This window comes from Neofelis nebulosa, chromosome 2, assembly GCF_028018385.1.
Source record: "Neofelis nebulosa isolate mNeoNeb1 chromosome 2, mNeoNeb1.pri, whole genome shotgun sequence".
Classification (NCBI taxonomy): Eukaryota; Metazoa; Chordata; class Mammalia; order Carnivora; family Felidae; genus Neofelis; species Neofelis nebulosa.
In genome coordinates, this window is record NC_080783.1 from 213,382,149 (window position 1) to 213,402,037 (window position 19,889).

General features: G+C 45.9%; 1 protein-coding gene across 9 annotated transcripts in view; it reads right to left on the minus strand.

Moving 5' to 3' along the window:
• Positions 1-19,889, minus strand: part of VPS13D (vacuolar protein sorting 13 homolog D) — a 258,246-nt gene that overhangs the window by 224,341 nt on the left and 14,016 nt on the right. For 6 of the 9 annotated variants that reach the window (XM_058719034.1, XM_058719033.1, XM_058719032.1 and 3 more), the window contains exons 6-18: positions 17,240-17,356; positions 14,636-14,740; positions 12,795-12,965; positions 12,258-12,358; positions 11,036-11,204; positions 8,306-8,407; positions 7,949-8,150; positions 6,788-6,967; positions 5,563-5,693; positions 4,652-4,727; positions 4,059-4,229; positions 2,924-3,054; positions 814-946 (exon numbers count right to left, since the gene is read on the minus strand). In XM_058719034.1, the coding sequence (XP_058575017.1) occupies positions 814-946; positions 2,924-3,054; positions 4,059-4,229; positions 4,652-4,727; positions 5,563-5,693; positions 6,788-6,967; positions 7,949-8,150; positions 8,306-8,407; positions 11,036-11,204; positions 12,258-12,358; positions 12,795-12,965; positions 14,636-14,740; positions 17,240-17,356 (1,789 nt within the window). Of the gene's footprint in view, positions 1-813; positions 947-2,923; positions 3,055-4,058; positions 4,230-4,651; positions 4,728-5,562; positions 5,694-6,787; positions 6,968-7,948; positions 8,151-8,305; positions 8,408-11,035; positions 11,205-12,257; positions 12,359-12,794; positions 12,966-14,635; positions 14,851-17,239; positions 17,357-19,889 lie in introns of those variants that run through there. The other 3 variants (XM_058719035.1, XM_058719037.1, XM_058719039.1) reach the window with 3 other exon arrangements.

The window sequence follows — 19,889 nt, forward strand, 5'->3', positions numbered from 1 at the left end:
AATAAAAACCGCAATGAGATACTACTTTCCACTCATAAAAAATGGGCTATAATGCAAAAGGCGCATAACAAGTGTTGGCAAGGACGTAAAGAAATCGAAACCCTCATACATCACTGGTAAGATAGTAAAATGGTGCTGCCTTTTGGAAAACAGTCTGGCAATTCTTCAGAATGTTAAACATGAAGGTCACCATGTGACCCAGCAATTCCACACTGAAATACACCCAAGAGTTTGAAAACATGTGTACATAAAAGCCTGTACATGAACGTTCACAGCAGACACAACCCAAATGTCCACGAGTTGATGAACACATGAACAAAACGTGGCATATTCACCCAAAGGAATATTATTCAGGCACAAATAGGAATGAGGTAGAATCTTCACCACAGATAAATCTTGAAAACAGCATGCTAAGTGAAAAAAGTTAGACATAAAAGGCCACATACTGCATGACTGCATTCATATGAAATGTTCAGAAGAGTCAAATCCACAGATAGAAAGGTTAATGGCTGCCAGGGCCTGGGAGAGGGGATAATACAGAGTGACAAGGGATGGGTCTACAATTTCTTCATAGGATGATGAAAACGATCCAGATTAGATAAAGCAGTGAAAGGCATGATTCTGTCAATATCCCAATAACAGCTGCACTATCCATCTTAAAACGTATCCCAATACAGCCATTATCAAAAAAAGTAACAAGTGAACTCTGGAGTTAAAATGTCATAAAAAACCTTTTTAAAACTTTACTTGGCTAAGAACAGACCGATCAATTTATGCAAGGTGATGTTTTTATCACTTCGTGTTCACACATACCTTGGGAATTTGTCAACAGCATTCTCCCTAGATCCACGACAACTAACACGGGATTCTTGAATTTGAAATCATCAGGAAATATCACCTGAGGGGCCGAAATATCTAGTCGCACGGTCCACCTTTTACTTTCCTCCTGTAGAAGTAAAATAAACTGCAAATAAATAATTTATAACACAACTACAAAAACTGAACGGCTTTATCAGCTGCAGCTCAAGCCTTTCTGAAAGCCACACCCAGGGTACGGAGTGACTTCAAGGTATTAGAGCAAAAAGTTTAAAACAAAAGTAGATCCAGGGGCACCTGGGTGGCTCAGTCAGTTAAACATCTGACTCTTGATTTCATCTCAGGTCATGATCTCAGTCGGTGAATTCAAATCCTGCTGAACTGTGCTGACAGTGTGGAGCCTGCTTGGGATTCTCCTCTTCCCCCCCACCCGCCCCCCCCTTCTCTCTCTCCCCTCCCTCATGTGCTCTCCCTCTCTCAAAATAAATAAACTTAGGGGCGCCTGGGTGGCGCAGTCGGTTAAGCGTCCGACTTCAGCCAGGTCACGATCTCGCGGTCCGGTCCGTGAGTTCGAGCCCCGCGTCAGGCTCTGGGCCGATGGCTCGGAGCCTGGAGCCTGTTTCCGATTCTGTGTCTCCCTCTCTCTCTCTGCCCCTCCCCCGTTCATGCTCTGTCTCTCTCTGTCCCAAAAATAAATAAAAAAAAAAAAAAAGTTGAAAAAAAAAAAAAAAATTAAAAAAAAAAAATAAATAAACTTAAAAAAAAAACACACAAGACAAAAGGAGATCCAAATGCGTAAGGATTTGAGCCATTATCACAGGCAAACGTTTAATGTGGGAGGAAAAAGGGGCACCTGAGCGGCTCAGTCTGTTAGGTGTCTGACTTCGGCTCAGGTCATGATCTCACAGTTCGTGGGTTCGAGCCCCATGTCAGTCTCTATGCTGACAGTGTGGAGCCTGCTTGGGATTCTCTCTCTCTCTCTCTCTCTCTCTCTCTCTCTCTCTCCCTCCCTCTTACTCTGTCCCTCCCCTGTTCTCTCTCTCTTCCCCCCCTCAAAATAAATAAACCTTTAAAATAAATAAATATTAATAAAAATAAAAAAACGTAACAAGTCATGAGTCTATTCACTTTTCTTCTCTGCAACCAAAATCAGCCTCAAATATTTTGTATGCAGTAAAAAGCTAATTTACATAAATGTTTTCAAAAAGAACCCTCTTTGACTAAGAGAACCAATGGATACTAATTGTTGCAATTTGTGTTGAAACACGCACACACAAAAACAAGAAACAGGACTAATTCTCCCTGCCAGAGAACACACTGCCACCAGGTGACACAGAACCTTCCTGCTATCCCTTACGAGGACAGGGGCTCTGCCCTCCCGAGGGAGCCAGGCTCTACCGGCCCCACCTACTGTGGCATCTGAGCAGTGCACTTCCCTGCCACCGGCCCAGGAACTGAGTTCCGCTGGACGGTTAAGGTGTTTTCTTAAGGTGTCTCTCAGTTCTCCCGATCTAGGCATCCTTGTGTCAGCTGGTCACTTAGCATCACAAAGTAACTATCTCACCCCGGAATCAAAACCGGGCCACCACTGCAGTGGTCTTTCTTCTGATAATAGTAACTGAAGGGGCTGGGCCGCCTGGGTGGCTCGGTCGGTTAAGCATCCAACTGTTGATCTCAGCTCTTGCGGTTTGTGCGTGTGAGCCCCACATTGGACTCTGCTGCTGACAGCGTGGAGCCTGCTTGGGATTCTGTCTCTCCCTCTCTCTGACCCTCTCCCACTTGCTCTGTCTCTCCGAAAAATAAACTTAAAAAAAAAAAAGTAAGTGAAGGGGGATGGTCTTCAGTGAAACACTGATAATATATCAGGTCTAGAAAATGGGACAAGAACAAGTCCTAAGAGTGTTCCAAGACTGATACAAGAAAGAAACATGGTCTGGTCCCAGTCACTTGTTTTTATTCATGAAACCCTGACTGTAAAAGACATGAGATTTTATTTTTTGCTAGTCAAAAAGGATTTCACATTTTTAGTTAATCATTGTGGTTGAAACTCGAGTAGGTAAAGAACTTGACGGAAAGAGTGCCTTCCCCTTCTGCTTGCCCCACTTACGATGAAATCACCCACTAGCAGACGATCGAGAGTCTGTCGGATTTCCGCCTTGGTCTGCATCTTCAGCCTGTTATACTGTCTTCGGGCAGTTTCTGCCACTCTCAGCTCAAGTTCAGACTGATAACCAAACCCTGCAAGATTAGAGACACACAGACAGCAGAGGGAGAACTTTCAAACAGCTGGGTGGGAAAAGACAGCTGCAACGTCTGTTCTCACCAAGAATTTCCAGCAAGGTTAAAAACCTGTCTGTACGAGAGCCCCTCCTGACTTCCACCTGCCCTGCCACTACATACAAAAACAGGGACGAGGCAAAAGCGGGGGCACGGCCTGAGGGAGAAAGGCAGTACATGAGGGAAGGGCAACTCAGTCACTAGAATTCCTTAAACCATTTTCTGAACGATCCCAGACTATTCTAAATCTTGAGAGCATAACGTTACATTAAAAGAGAAAATTTAATTTGGAAGGAAATGCCTTCTATCTTCTATCGGTGCCAGAGCAATAAAGCCAAGACATTTACGGCTGTTGCTTACACAAAGACTCAAAAACTGGACCAAAAACTAAAATAGCTCCATTGTTATAAGGAGGGAGAGGAGATACACTTAGGAAAGGACTATTGTTTTATCAACCTCCCTGTCAACAAAAGTGCTTTTTCTGTTTCTGCGATCTCAAATCTCTTTTGGAAACCAAGGGAAGCATGAATAAAGCCGTGATGATAAAGAACAGTGCACGGATGAACTCAGTATTGAACGCTGCACCGGGCAGGGGAAACAGACCACCGACCCCGCCATCTACAGGGAAATCCTTGAGCATTCCTCCTCAGTTCACTGGCCTAAAATATCCTGGGTAGCCAAGGAAACCACCACCCGAATGGAATGGAAAGCATTTTTTAAAATATGCAAAATGGGAGCAAAGAAAAAAAATATTTAAAGATATTGATTCCTTTTGGAAAAGTAACTTTCCAAGGACATCTACTTTAATCCCATAACTAAGGACAACCCCATCCATTTGCTCTCCAGGCCTTTCCTACCACTACCAGGTCACTTCGGTTTACAATAACCCTTGTCCAAAGCACTAAAAATGACACGAGAAAGGTCTTTAGAAAGTAACAGAAGATCAAACAAACAAAAAAGTTAACCTGAGGTATGAACCTTTCCCTTGTAGAAAAAGTCTGCTACTTTTTTAATAGCCTGGGGATTGTATATGATGTTCAAGGGCCTCGTGCTGACATTCAGCCGCCTCTCAAAATGGCTGTGCACTGGATTTCTCTCATACAGCATCTCAAAAACTGGGTCATCTGGGTCCGCAGCTAAAGGGAAGAACCAGAGAAAGAAAATGGAACACAACAAAAACAATCACCTTATTCTTGATAACCCATAAGGAATTCTGGGAAAAAGACATTTTCTAAATTATTTTCCAACTAGTTCTCTCTTATGAAAATTTTACAAAACAGAGACTCTAATAAGGATGGACTCTAACTTTCAACAAGAATCCTCGAGAGTGGGCTATTGCGATCACTCCCATTATGGAAACCCAGGCTCGAGAAGCCCTGCGAGTTTACCCCAGTCACACACGGGTTAACAGAGAACATGGTCTCCAAGACGAACACAGACGCACACAACAAACCACTGGGACAAAACAGGACACACTCCCTCTTACGACTGACCAAGACTACCGATCCATAATCACCACATTTTTAAAGATTAGTTTTAAGAACAGATGACAAATTACCAGGATTCTGATCACTTCTGTCTGCGGATGTTGTCTGGAGACCAAAAGACTGTGAGACTCTGCCAACTTCTTTTTGCTATTAAAACATACACAAAATGCATAAATGTCAGGTGAGCGGGGACAATTTGCCGTGCACACACTTGCTTGAGCTCTGCCCCTTGACATCACTCTCGCTTAGCACAACCAAATCCAAACTCATCTGACATCAGAATACAGAGGACTTCCAGACTGATCTCCCAGGTCTGTGCCTTTTTCCAACCTAAAATGGACAGCAAGCATGCTACTCTGCAGTCAGTGCGTTGAATGAATGATTGCTAAATGAGTATGAAGTAGGTACATAACTTCCTTAGACTTTCACTTTGCACTCCCGCCCTCTCTACAATCACCCCCTGAAAAAAATCACAGACAGGGCAAGTGGCTAAATACTCAACTACTGTGACGCATCTGTGCCAACTTAGTAAGATCAAAGATCTAATTAAAAAAGTATACTGAGTATACAAAATTATACATATAGAGATAACTTGAAGTGGTTCTCTTGGAACTCCGCAAAAGAAGAGACTTCCCATCAGTGACCAATGATGAGAAGGCATGAAAATGAATTCCAGACAGAGATGGAACCATTGACTTCGTAATGCAGAAAATAATGGTGCTTATGGCAATCTCTTCCAAAACAGAGCAAACTATTCCACGGCAGTTACGGCACAGAAGAGGAGAAAGGCGCTGCCATAAATCCCTCCAATATCCATTGTCTGACAAATTCAAACAGCTTACTGGATTCCAGGTTGTTTTTCATCGGCCCACCCTTCTCAAGATGACCAAATGAAGCGAGTTAATATTGCTTATGGCTGGCCTAACACAGACCACAGTGTACCACCCCCTGGACGAAGCAGCCGTCCTACCGCTGTACGTACTGAATTAGGGAACACCAGAAGGGGAAACACGGTTCCTTCTGTGGCCAGGTCTCGAAGAAACAGTCCACCCAACCGGACTGAGAGCAAGGAGGAATTTCTTCGAGGAAGAGACTCTGATAGTAGTTTCACATCTACAAAATAATAAATGTAAGAGCTAACACCGTGCCATGACACCCCAAAGCACTTTACAAGTATGAGATACAATATTTTGCAGAGGACAATTAAGTATCATGAAGTCTTTTGCCTTGAAAACAGAACAAAAAATCCTATTTATATATCGATAGGTGCATATAAATCTCTCTAAAGGAACACATAAGGAATATGAGAAGTTGCCTAACAGCATGAATTCTAAACAGAGCATATTACAATGAAGTTCAAGCAATCTGCTGGTTCACACTACGTTTATGAAATCTCAGCTCTCAAGATTATAAAGTCAAACTGCTGATCAGTCACCTTTATATTACTGAAATATGTACCTATCTTATGGACCAAAATAAAAACATTGGTGAGATGTGAAAAACCAATGCCTGCACATTTATACACCTTTAATTCAAAGTCACAGCAGCAGGTCAAACATGGTCAATCCTCGTTATTCATGGCTTCCAGTTTTGTGAATTCACCTACTCACTAAAATTTATTTATAACCCGAGATCAACCTTCACTGTGCTTCTCAGGACACGCACAGAGCAGAAAGAAACCTGAGTCCGCTGACGTGCCTGCTCGCGGCCGAGGCCGAAGCAGGCAGCACTGCTCTGCCTTCCTGGCTAGGCTTGGTTCACACTGCACACAAGAGCCCCTCTCGTGGTCTATTTAGTGCCAAGTTTTTTGCATTTCTGTGCTTTCTGTTGGTGATTTCACCATTTAAAATGGCCCCCGAGCATAGTGAAGCGCTGTGCCTTACGGTAGACGAGCTTCACTCAGGCACGAGTTACGGTGCCGCTGGCCACGAGCTCAGTATTAATGTCTCAACGACACATGTTAAATAAGTGTCTTTAAACACAGACACACAAGAAACAAGGTTCTGTACCGATCCCTTGGTGGATGTTCTGACCAGAGGCTGGCAGGCACCTAACCTCGTACGCCCCCTAGTGGCACTGACTCAGCAGTCAATCATTCAGTGCTCACCGCAACTTTCTAGAACATAACTACCACGAATAAGGAGACTCCAGTGGACCCTGGTGCCAGGGGAGAGAAACAGCATCAGGCGGTTCCCTGGGGGCAGCACCTGAAAACTCGAGCTGCATAAACGCGCTCTCCTGCGTCTGCAGGGTGCCCGGCTCCTGGTGCAGCAAGGTCACAGTGCCCCGCTGTAGCTGCAAGTTCAGTCTGGCAAAGATGTGGTCCCGCTTCGTATACGTGTTCACACAGGAGGCGTCGGCAGTGGGGTCAAAAAACTCCTCAGTGCCTAAGCGTGAGGAAAAAAAGACTTTAGGGGAAAACGGGACAATTAAAATGGCACCACCAGGCACGCTACCAAAGTTACGATGACATTATTGAACTATCTCCCCCTTTTTTCAGGAAGAACCCCAAAGTCATGGGTGACTGTTTCATTCCTGATGTAAAACGATCCTAACTATTTTATAAGAGATCTTATCAACTTATTCTCAAACAAGGAAGGATATTAAGATTCATGACAAAGTACGACATCAGCAACACAGCACGCCCGACACAGTGACATGTCCCACGTCCGCGCCGTCCAGCACAGGAGCCGCCAACCGCAAGGGCCTTCGAGCACCGCGGCTAACGTGGCTTGAAACAGCAAAGAATTCTTCTTAATTGTAATTAATTTAAACCTAAATAGCCATCTGTGACTACGGCTACCAAAACGGACAGCGTGGGTCTGAAGAGCAGCCCTGGACCGATATTCAAGCTTCAGAGCTTAAACCTTTTGAACTTGCTCAGTTCTCCTACAATCATGACCCCTCAGATCTACCTGAAACTGTGCTAATTATTCAAATTTAGTAACAAAGTTGCAGATGAAGTATCTCTCAAAATTTCCTCCTTCTGAATCTGTGAACATGACACAAACCATTTTACAACTGTCTATTTTTTTTATGTTAATTTTTGAGAGAGAGAAAGAGAGAGAGACGGAGGGAGGGAGGGAGAGAGGGCAGGGAGAGAGGGAGACATAGAATCCAAAGCAGGTTCCAGGCTCTGAGCTGTCAGCACAGAGCCTGACGCGGGGCTCAAACTCACGGACTGCAAGATCATGACCTCGAAGTCAGACGCTTAACCAACTGAGCCACCCAGGGGCCCCAAATGTCTACTTTTTTCATTTGAAAAATACCATGGGCCATTGCACAAATAACAGACGAATTCTGATGAACCAAGTGTCTCCCTTAGCAACTGGGCCAGGGCAGGGAAGTGAGGGCCAGCTCCCCCTTACCTAGGATCTCCTCGGGGTTCCACTGTTCATGCTGTTCTGCTGAAAGACCCTCGACCACTCTCCCCTCAGGGCTCTGCTGCCCGTACCAGCCGCCCCAGCCAGGAAACCAGGACTGAAGGTACTGCAGCATCCAGCTGCCTCCGCTGGGCTCTGGGTCCCCAGGAGAGTCGCCTGGAGAATCAAATTGAGGCTCTCGTAGGCTCTGTGTCAACCAGAAATGAGCAAACATGAGTCCCCAAGACAGAAACAAGAGGTCATGCGCCGCTGACTATTCTTTGCCCCCAGAGAAGCACATCAAGACTGAAGCATTCTGAGCGCGTTGGCTCTGAACACATCTTCTCACAGAGGATTTCTTACCTCTGCCAATTCTTCTTGTTTGTGAAATCGTTCATGAACCAGTTCACGCAAAATCTTCAACTCCTCAAAGCTCTGTTCCTCTTCAATCCGACACATTTCCTCCTGTTTTGGGTTAAAACAAAACAAACAAAATGGGTCTTATAGCTCCAGAGAAACTGGACACCTTCACTGACCACAAGTACTGTGAGGGAATGTATCTGAGCCCAACATTCCCACTTAAAGCCAAGGAACAATGAAGATGAATAGTTTCAGCTTTTCCACACACAATGCAATAGATTTTATTTGGTCTCTGGGGACTAACAGCAAATACAGAAGGAGCAGAGAACAGTGCTTGGTTGAAAATTAGTAACCGGAGGCGCCTGGGTGGCTCAGTCAGTTGAGCGTCCAACTCTTGATTTTGGCTCAGGTCATGATCTCTGGATTAGTGAGTTCAAGCCCTACACCGGTGCTGACAGTGCTGAGCCTGTTTGGGATCGTCTCTCTCGCTCTCTCTGCCCCTCCCCTCCTCTCTCTCTCAAAATAAATAAATAAACTTTAAAAAAAAAAAAAAAAAGAGGGGCGCCTGGGTGGCTCAGTCAGTTGGGCGTCCGACTTCGGCTCAGGTCATGATCTCACTGCTTTGTGAGTTCGAGCCCCGCCTCAGGCTCTATGCTGACAGCTCAGAGCCGGCAGCCTGCTTCAGATTCTGTCTCCATCTCTCTGCCCCTCTCCAGCTGTGCTCTGTCTCTTTCTCTCTCAAATATAAATAAACATTAAAAAAAATTAAAAAAAGAAAAGGAGTAACTGAAGCGTAGGTGCCGCTACACTACCGCGTGCACGGTCCCGACAGAGGCGCCAAAGTGTTTTCATGCGCGTGACCTCCGTTACTCAAAGTAGGGGGCTATTTGGTATCCCTCCCACTTCAGATGAGGAAACTGAGGACCACGTTTACACCATAAGTATGCGGTGTAAACAGTTCCTGTACGCGTCATGTGGGACATCAGCAAGGACGTGCTCATCTTAACGTGCTTCCTGCCAGTTAGGAAAGAACAGTGGTGGCCAGCTACGTACAAGGATAAAAAAGAAAGCAGAATTAACTGTCCTAAACTGTTTCTTACACCCTAACATCAAGAAAAAGAAGATTAAGGGGCGCCTGGATGGAGTCCAACTTTGGCTCGGGGCATGATCTTGCAGTTCATGAGTTCAAGCCCCACATCGGGCTCTGTATTGACAGCTCAGAGCCTGGAGCCTGCTTTGGGGTCTGTGTCTCCCTCTCTCTCTGCCCCTTCCCCACTCATGCTCTGTCTCTCTCTGTCTCTCTCTCTCTCTCTCTCTCTCTCTCAAAAATAAATAAACATTTAAAAAAAAATTTTTTTTAAAGAAAAAGGACATTGTTTACTTTCTCCCCTCACTGTGAGTTTATACTTCTCTCTCCCTCCATGTCTTTGCCTGTGCCTTTAAGAAAACCATCCAAAACGAAACGTCTGGTTTATTCCAACCTTTTCATAAGGTTCCTATGTCAGTAACCATGCCTGACTCTGGTGGAAAAGGCATTAACCAAGTGAGTGGGTCACGCCTCAGGGAGCCGGCAGGAGACACAGAGCACCGAGTGGCTCAGCACTGCCACTGGTGACCACACACTGGGTTGCTGTTACGGGCTGAATGTTTGCGACCCCCAAAATTCAAATGTTGGAGACATAACCCCCAGTGTGATGGGATTTGAAGGTGGGGCCTTTGGAAGATAATTCGGTTTAGTGCCCTTATAGGAAAAGGAAGACAGATCTCTCTCCAACCAAGAGAGGCCACGTGAGCACACAGTGAGAAGGCAACTGTCTACAAGTCCCAAGGAGACTCTTGCCAGAACCCAGCCCTACTGGCACCTTGATCTTGGACTTCGCAGCCTCCAGAACTGTGAGATACACAGCTGCTGTTTAAGGCCCTCGGTCTGTGGTATTTAGTGATAGCAGTCCGAGCTGACTGAGACGGGTGCTGAAGGGAAACTTGGAAGTGTTTACTAAAGAACAGTTCATTAAGACACAGTACCTGTGCCAAAATACTGGACACGGTCTAAATTGCTATCGCAAAAACTGCTGCTCATAAACCCAAGACAAATCGAGGAACAGAACAATCCCCACTCCCTTCCCCAAGGAGACAGAAGCAGACACACTAAAGCAGTGGAGTGGAGTCCCAGGCCAGGACTCCAGGGACAGTGGTTCTAAGGGCGTCCAGCCCTACGGTGACCTTGCCTTCACCTCCTGCTTCACCCCCTCCACCTCCTGCTTCACCCCCTCCACCTAGCCTCTACCTCAAAAAACCTACGGTCAATGAAGTCAACTGGGATTGGGGAAAATATAGGCCAAAGTCTACAGGGATTAGTCAGAGACTCTGGAGGAAAAGAATACTGATGAGGACCAGGCTTTGAAGAGACACAGGTGATGAGATGGGTCCTACACAGGCAGCCAGGGGAGGAGGCGAGTGACACGAAGGCATGGCAGGACCATGGCCACCTTTATTCCTCCCCCACCGTGGTCTGGCTCTCCTCCAGCAACAGAAGGTGGAGGATGTTTCTGGCCAAGGCAGGGCCAGGGCCTTGCAAGAAGTTTTCACCTAGTAAAACCAACTCTACCCTCTAAAATTACAGTCGTTTGCCAGGGACTCTTATTTCCTCAAAGATTCCATTCTCTTCAGCTTTTGAGAGATGTTTTTATCCTCTGAATGAAGACATGACATGCAGGACAACAGCCCCCTCACCTTGTCGTCCGCAGGCAGCAAGCCTCCTTTCAGCTTGCTGAAGTATTTGTCGGTGTAAGACACAGCGTCGCGGGCGCGGTGTAACAAGAAGTCCCAGGTACAGCGCTTCCTCTCCTCTCTGATCTCATTCAGGTTAGCATTCAAAGCGAAATACCACCATTCTCGGCAGCTGAGGTGTTGCATAACAATGTTAATTACTTCTTACAATAAAAGCAACTAAAATGCCATCAACCCAGGGCAATCCACATAATCCTATTCCTTCCTCTTCTGAAATCTCTGTTCTCTCCTCAGCCAGCACTTTATGCCTGCAGCTCATTCTAACATTAGGCTAAACCCAACAAGTGGCGAAAGTCCATCTGCTGGCAAAGAACATCAAAGAATAGATTCTCAACCCACACATCAATTGTAATATAATACTCGATTGGTCTCAATTACCCATAACGTAAGTCCCATCCACTGACAGATAATCAACTGGTGACCGCAAGGTAAAGACCATCTTAAGATGATCAGCAAGGATTTGGATACTAAAGAGTTTATATGGCACACTTCAGGAAAGACATGGAAATACACGGGATCTTTTAAAAGTTTTAGGGGCGTCTGGGTGGCGCAGTCGGTTGAGCGTCCGACTTAGGCTCCGGTCATGATCTCGCAGTTCGTGAGTTCGAGCCCCGCTGAGGCTCTGTGCTGACAGCTCAGAGCCTGGAGCCTGCTTCGGATTCTGTGTCTCCCGCTCTCTCTGCCCCTTCCCCACTCATGCTCTGTCTCTCAAAAATGAACAAAGTTAAAAAAAAATTTTTTTTTTTAATTTTAATATATTGGACTGGTCACGTTTATCACTACAACAGGAAAAGACTCCTTTTTGCCACAGAAGTTAGAAAGTGCACTACATAAATGCTGCCCTAACAACACGGGAGAACAGACAGAGGGAGGAAGGTTCAAAGACCACTACAAAGTGTTTCCTACACAGTCAGACCCCACCCGAGCAATGCCAGCCTACTTGTTCAGCGAGGCGCAGAGGATCTTAACTCCACCACACTCCATCTGACAGTAAACCCACGACACCAACTACATGTATGGCAACAACACCAGCGTAGGTCAACAACAGAAATGACATGGGAACAGCCAGAAAAATCAACTGTGTTGTTAGCTCCTCATCTCCTCAAACAAAAAAGCATTCTGTAACACGCATGTCACATACGACATGTAATTGATAGGTCCTTACTTCTCCGATACAGCCACTCTGGGTTTCCACTTCCGGAACTTCACCTGCCTCTCCTTCCGTTCCAGCTCCTTGAGGAATTCCATGATTTGCCGGTGTTGCAGCTTTTCGTCAGAGGTTAAGAGATCAGTAGGTTAGAACTGACGTGTTTCGTTTACTCAGTTAAGACATCTCTCTACCAAGAACAATTCGTATTGGTCAAGCCGCTGAACTGAAATCCAGTGCAAACTGGAGACCACATATCCGCATCAGGTGGCAATGGTCTCTGACCGCGAACAGTGAGGTATTCAGATGTACTCCGTCACTCAGACTCTCAGTTCAGCACTTCAGCGCCAAATCAAAACTAACCTGAGGGCAACCCGATCCAACTGTGTAACACACGGCGGGATCTTGCACACCAGAAGACAGCCATGGGCTCATGTGCACTTCCTTTCCCACTACGGGCTGTGAAGTATCGAGACCCTTCTATCAAAGTGCTTCTTTCGCCCCAGTTACCAGTCCAACAGGGAGAATATAAACCACTGGGAAGAAAGAGAGTACCTGAGACAGTTTCAAGGGGATGGTCTCCAGATGAATATCACATTCAATGCGGGGGGTGTGTCGCGACCTCAGAGGTTCTTTGGAGCAATTTCTCTTCAAAAGAGCAGATGCACACACAGGTTCCAGGATGTAGTGATGATCACGACTCTCCATGCTCTTGTCCATGGCCTCCTGGGTGTGACAAGAACGTCTGTCATTACAGCAAATGTTTTCAGGATCAAGTTACATGCTGGTAGTTATCTAATCTAGGGGATACTACCTCAGAATCCAAAATCAAGATAAAACAGGGAACCTAACGCTCTCTAGCATTTCTCCTAAAGTTTATTTATTTTGAGAGAGAGAGAAAAAGAGAGAGCAGGGGAGGGGCAGAGAGAGAGAGGAAGACAGAGAATCCCGAGCAGGCTCCTCGCTCACACCACGCAAGTCTCAAACTCACAAACCTTGAGATCATGACCTGGGCCGAAATCAAGAGTCAGACACTTAACCAACTGAGCCACCCAGGCACGCCATAAAGTTCTCCAGCATTTCTTTAAAAATTTATCTGTATTTCTGATTAGGTAAAATGTTCACAAGGTTCAAAACTGAAAGGCAAATAAAAGGTGAAATCTCTCCTTCCGACTCCATCCACTAGCCACCCAATTATTCTCCCCAGAAGCAACCAATAACACCAGTTTCTTATGTATCCCACCAGAGGCATTCTGTGTATGTTCAGAGAACTCAATGGTTTTCTGGCTTTTTAACTATTCTCATACAAATGGTACATATGCTGTTTTACCTCAATTTTGTAAACTTAACACTAACTCTTAGAGACAATTCTATATTCATCATAAAGATCTTTGTTCTTATTTTTTATAGCTGTAAATGGCTCTACTGTATGGATGCACAGTACTTATTTAATTGAATTAGCAAAACAAAGCCATTCTGTACAACAGCATGCAAGCCAAAGAAAACCTTGGGTGAGGGGAAAACACGAGTCCTTTTTCTCCATTCCACTTAAACCACCTACGATTTCTTTACTGAAGATTAAACTCGGAATTTTTTTCTATCCTCCACAAACGGTTAATACTTTATGTCCCATGTTTTTAATGACTTTCTAAGTATTTCTTAAAAGAATACTACCAAAGGGCAAGTTTCAACATTTATATAAGAAAGCTCTTCTTTGAGAATCACATCTGGTGCTTCGTTCACTTAAAATCTGGATGTCAAGGGGCGCCTGGGTAACCCAGACGGTTGTGGAACGTCCGACTCTTGATCTCAGGTTCTCAGGTCATAATGTCAAGGTTCATGGGGTGAAACCCCACATCAGGCTCTGTGCCGGCAGTGCATAGCCTGCTTGGGGTTCTCTGTCCTTCCCCAGCTCACTCACTGTCTCTTACTCTCTCTCAAAATAAACTGAAAAAATTAAAATAAAATCTGGATGTCAAAAAAAACCACAAATAAATAAAAAATAAAATGAAAATCTGGAGGTCAAGTTTGTGATGGCTTAAAGACTAGATAACTATAACATGTTAGATGCCTACCGTGGAATACTGTGCAGTGGTCAGAGGCAATGAACTAGAAATATGAACAGCAATCTTCTTGATCGATCTTAAAAACACAGCTTTAAGTGGAAAAAAAGAAATCTACAATGCAATATAAATGTGAAACATACCCCAAACACTACATATTGTTCAGCATTACATGCATACCAAGTTCCTCAAGCAAACCCACTTGAGCATGGATGCCGATGGACGAAGAGTGGGATGGGATGAGGACCACAGCCACAGAGAACAAACACCGGCGTGGCAGGGACCCCACACTCCGGTGCTGTGTTCCAATAAAGCCTTCTGCCAGAGTCATACCTGTAACTCCACCTGAGGCAAATCCCCCAATAAAGTGCAATCGACATCCCAATAGATGCTAAACTCTGCCACATCTAGTTGTTTTTTCCGCATTAACTTCTGTACCTGGGGTAAAACAGGGAAGAAAATAAGATGACTCTCTTCATTCACAAACTCCATTCACTCATTCAACAAACCACTTCTGAGGAAGCATGTGTCAGGCACTTGGCAAGGTGCTGGGGATACAAAACTGAATTAAAACATGGGTCTTGCTCTTACGGTTTTCCAAATCTAGCTAACTAGGGAGACAGGCACGGCACAATTTTAATCAAGCAGAGGGAAAGCAGAATAGAGAAGATGCTCTAAGCAAACAAAAGCGAAAATGTCACCGGGTGAATAAGCATCAAAAGACAGGTATGTTTCTAGCACAGGGCAGGAGGGAAGGACGGGGACACGTGTCAGAGTGCAAGGTCCACTGTACGAAAGGCGTGATATCTTCAGAGGATGGGGACCACGTGTGTGATGGGAGCGCTGTCCTTTCGATGTGGGGGCAACACTGATACACAGGCACGAACACACATGTGGAGTGGGGTGCTAAGTGCTGACAATACCCAGGTGTGCTGGGTTAAGTGGTTTCCCTCCCCCAAAAACTTCATGTCCTCCTGGAACCTGTGAATGGGACATTATTTGGAAATAGGGTCTTTACTGATGTAATCAAATTAAAACGGGGTCATACCAGACGAGGGTGGGCCCTCATCTAATGACCGATGCCCTTCTGAGAAGAGAAGGCAGACACATGGGGGAGGAAGACCACACGACAGAGGCAGGGATGGAGTGACGTATCCACAAGCCACGGAACGCCGAGGTTAACCATCAGAAGCAAGGAGGGGCAGTTTCTCCCACAGAGCCTCCAGATGGAACCGACCCGGCAAACACCTTGATTCCGGACTTCAGGCCTCCAGGATTAAAGAGAATAAATTTCTGTCGTTATAAGCCATTTTGTTCATGGTAATTAGTGAAGGCAGCCCTAGGAAACGAATACACATGGAAAGGAAGTGGATGCCGTACTAAGGACTCTGGACTTCACACTCGAGGAGCCATGGAGCCATGGAGGGTTTTGAGGTAGGCATGCACCAGGCTTAGGTATCTGTTCTGTTCAGAAACAGAACTCTGGCAACACTGCAAAGTAGAGCCTTCCCCTTCGGTGTGCTAGAGAAAACGAATCATGAGTGGATCGAGAAATGAGCAAGTTTACAGGCTCCAGTTACATTTTAGAAATATCTGCCTAACCGCCTCCAGCCTCAAGCAGCCACGTGCACTTGCCCCAGCGCCCTGTACAAATAATATTGTATTTCCATGTGGGCCGTGATGTGGAAGAGACTGGGAAGCATTGGTTTAGAAAGAACCAAGGGCCTGGGATGGAAGCAAGGGGATATTTTACCCCTGGGATGGAAGCAACAGGATATTTTATCAGCCCGGGCCAAAGTTTACAGGATCCTGAAGTGAGACAGTGGCCGTGAGGATACGAGGAAGGGACACATTTGAGACCTTGGGCAAGGAAAACTGGCAGGGTGCTGTGAGCAGATGGATATGAAAGTTGAGGAACAGGAAGCAAAAGGAGGAGCCCGGGTCTCTGGAGATCAGGGCAGTGGCTCAGAACACACGCTCCGGAGCAGGGATGGCAAACTTCCACAAAGGGCCAGACAGCAAATGTGAAGAAGCCTTCACGGACCGTGGAGTTGCGGTTGTTAACTACTCAACTCTGCCCACCGGAGCACAAAGGCAGCCCTGGACGACATGTAAATGACGGGTGTGGCAGTGATCCGGTAATTGTTTACAGACAAGAAGGGGGCGTGGGGGGACTTTGCTCTCCAGTCCACAGTTTGCAAACCCCCCACTTGGCAGCTGGGCCACGCAGCTTCAGGACCTGGCCCTTCCACTCCATCGCTGTGCACCTCAGCATCTTCGGCTGTGTGTAGGAGGAGGCTGACAGAGGTGTGGTAAAGAGCACTGAATATTCAACGAGGTTAATCACGTGAAGCACTAAGAAAAGTGCCTGGCATGGGAAAGGGCTCAAAAGAGGTTAGTTTCGTGTGTTTTAATACTCCTTAACATGTTAGAGAATAAAGGGAAAAAGCTGGTTTCAGGGACGCAAAATGGGCCAATGGAACATAATGGGATAATTTTGGTTGTGACACTAAAACACCACAGAGGGGTCCCGCAGGTAAAGCCCATGAGCCAGGAGGCCAAAAGGAGGTGGAGAATGGAGTTCAAGATGTGGAAGGCACCGACAAGTATTCCCAGAGGATGGCTGAATCTGTGAAACAGAGAGTTTACCCCCAGAGGTGCACACAGTATGAGAACTCAGTTTCTTCAGGCACAAGATAAATGGGGCCGCATCGACGTTGAACGGATGAGCGAAGTAACAAAGGTCAGAGAAAATGAGCCATTTTCCTATTTTGGTAAATTAATCTGTTGGCACAGACAAGAGGCGCGCACAGCCGCCCAAGAGCTTGGTGAGGAAGAACGCAGCCTCCTTTACGTAACACGAAACGACGAAGGCGGGACCCCAAACTCCCTAAAACCAGTGCTTTCTTCCAGGTTAGCAGGCCAGTGCATACTCACAGGCTCATTCACAGCATTCTGCATGGACACATTCTTAATACAGACGCCAAATGCAAAAGGATGGGACGGGTTGGTGACGCCATCTTCAAAGCGCAAATGGACATCTTGAATTTTTAACTGCAAGGGGGAGAAAGAAGGAAAATGCACTTTGACATGTGCTGCAGGTAGACCACCACAGGGAGACGTCAAACCGCCCTTGAGCATTTAAGTAAACTACGGCAGGTAGTTTACACAAATGCTCAGGGCACACACACCATTCCAGAAGACCCCTTAAGGAAACATTCAAAGAAACACCACTGGACCTAGAGAACTGGCCCGCCCTCTCCTACGATACCTTAATCTTGCCCCAGCGTCCCGGCACCTGGACTCGGGAACACCAGGAGGGCACATACACTTTGTACCTGTCTACTTCCCCTTGTCCCTGCCGGTGGGCTACAGAAAAGGCACTCCGCTTCAGTGAATTAAAAATCGTTAACAGAAAGCGAAAAGACGACCCACAGGGTGAGAGAAAATATTTGCAAATCATACATCTAATAAGGGACTAGAATCCCAAAACACACAAGGAACACTTGCCACCCAACAGTAAACAAATAAACCAGGGCACCTGGATGGCTCAGTCAACTGAGCGTTCAATTTGGGCTCAGGCCACGATCCCACGGTCATGGGATCAAGCCCCACGTCCAGCTCTCCACTGAATGTGGAGCCTGCTTAGGATTCTGTCTCTCTCCCCCTCTGCCCCTCTCCCCGGCTCACACTTCCTCAAGAAAAGAAAATTTAAAAATTTTTTAATAATTAAAAAAATAAAAGAAACCAATGTTTTCAATGGATAATGGGATCTGGATAGACATTTCTCAAAAAAAGATACACAAGCGGCCATAAGCACACGGAAAGATGTTCAACATTAGCCGTTAAGGAAAGGCAAGTCAAAACCACAGTGAGGTACCACCTCATACCCACAAGTCTGGTTATTATCAAAAGATAGACAGTAACAAGTGTTGAGGAGGATGTGGAGAAATTAAAAAGCTCATACGTTATATGGTGAAATTGTAAAACAGCACAGCCCCTTTGGAAGACAGTCTGTCGGTTCCTCATGAAATTAAACACAGAGTTACCCTATGACTCGACAATTCTCCTAGGTATGTACTTAAGAAAACTGAAAACATATATGCACACAAAACCACATACACGAATGTTTATACCAGCATTATTTACAATAGCTAAAAAGTGGAAACCACCCAAATGTCCATCAACTGATAAGCAGATAAACACAATGTAGTATAGCCTGAAAACCGCAAAAACCCTCAGTATGAATACTCCATTCAAACTCCTGCACTTTGAGGAGGTTTCTAGCAGCCTAAAGCTGCGTGCCTGGGACATGCCGGCCTCCTCCTGAGTTCCTGTCTGGAAAAGCTCAGGGCTGTTTGTTCCAGCCAACGCCTGACAATAGGTCCCTGACCTCCCTTTCTTAAAAGCATTGACCCAGAAGGGCTTACAATTGTGAATCCTTTCTCTGTCGCTATGAGATGTGTGTGTATCTCCTACAATCAAGGACATGAAAGCCGTTCCTCTGAAATGTAATCATCAGGAAGGAGAGGCCCTGTCTCCCAATCTCTGTGGGAGCACAGAAGCCCAGCCAGCAGATACAGCTGGCCTTATCACATTGACACTGACCTTCTAGAATTCTTCACCTGAGCCCCCCGCCCCCCCCCCCCCCCCCGACACCGATCCCACCTCACTCTCCCTTTAAAAGGCCCAGTCACCTCTGTGCAAACTGGAACAGAGCTCTGCTCCTGCCACTTCTGTCAGTAGTTACTGGACAAAATCTGTTTTCACTGCTTTAACTAACATCCAGCTTTGTTTATCTTTGACAATCCATACACGGGAACACTTTATTCAGTCTTAAAAAGGAATAAAGTGCTGGTACATGCCACAACACAGATGAACCTTGAAAGTATTATGCCAAGTGCAAGAAGCCAGACGCAAAAGGCCACGTGATGAACGATCACACGGATAGGAGATGTCCAAACCAGGCAATTTCCATAAAGAAGATAGATTAGAGGGGGGCTAGAGGGAGAGGAGAAATGGGAGTAGCTACTAAGCGGGCATGAAGTTTCTTTTTGGGGTAATGAAGGTGTTTTGGAATTGGAGAGTGGTAATCTAGGCACTTTGTAAATACACTAAAAAACACTAGAGTGTACATGTTAAAAGTCTGAACTTTATGGGGCGCCTAGGTGGCTCAGTCAGTTAAGCGTCCAACTCCAGCTCAGGTCATGATCTCATGGTTTGTGAGTTCAAGCCCCACGTCGGGCTCTGCGCTGACAGCTCAGAGCCTGGAGCCTGCTTTGGATTCTGTGTCTCCCTCTGTCTCTCTGTCTCTCTCTCTCTGCCCCTTCCTTGCTCGTGCTCTGTCTCTCAATCATTAAAAAAAAAAATTTTTTTTCAGTATGAACCTCATGGAATGTTAACTAAATCTCAATAAAGCTATTATTAAAAATAAAAATAATGGGGCGCCTGGGTGGCGCAGTCGGTTAAGCGTCCGACTTCAGCCAGGTCACGATCTCGCGGTCCGTGAGTTCGAGCCCCGCGTCGGGCTCTGGGCCGATGGCTCGGAGCCTGGAGCCTGTTTCCAATTCTGTGTCTCCCTCTCTCT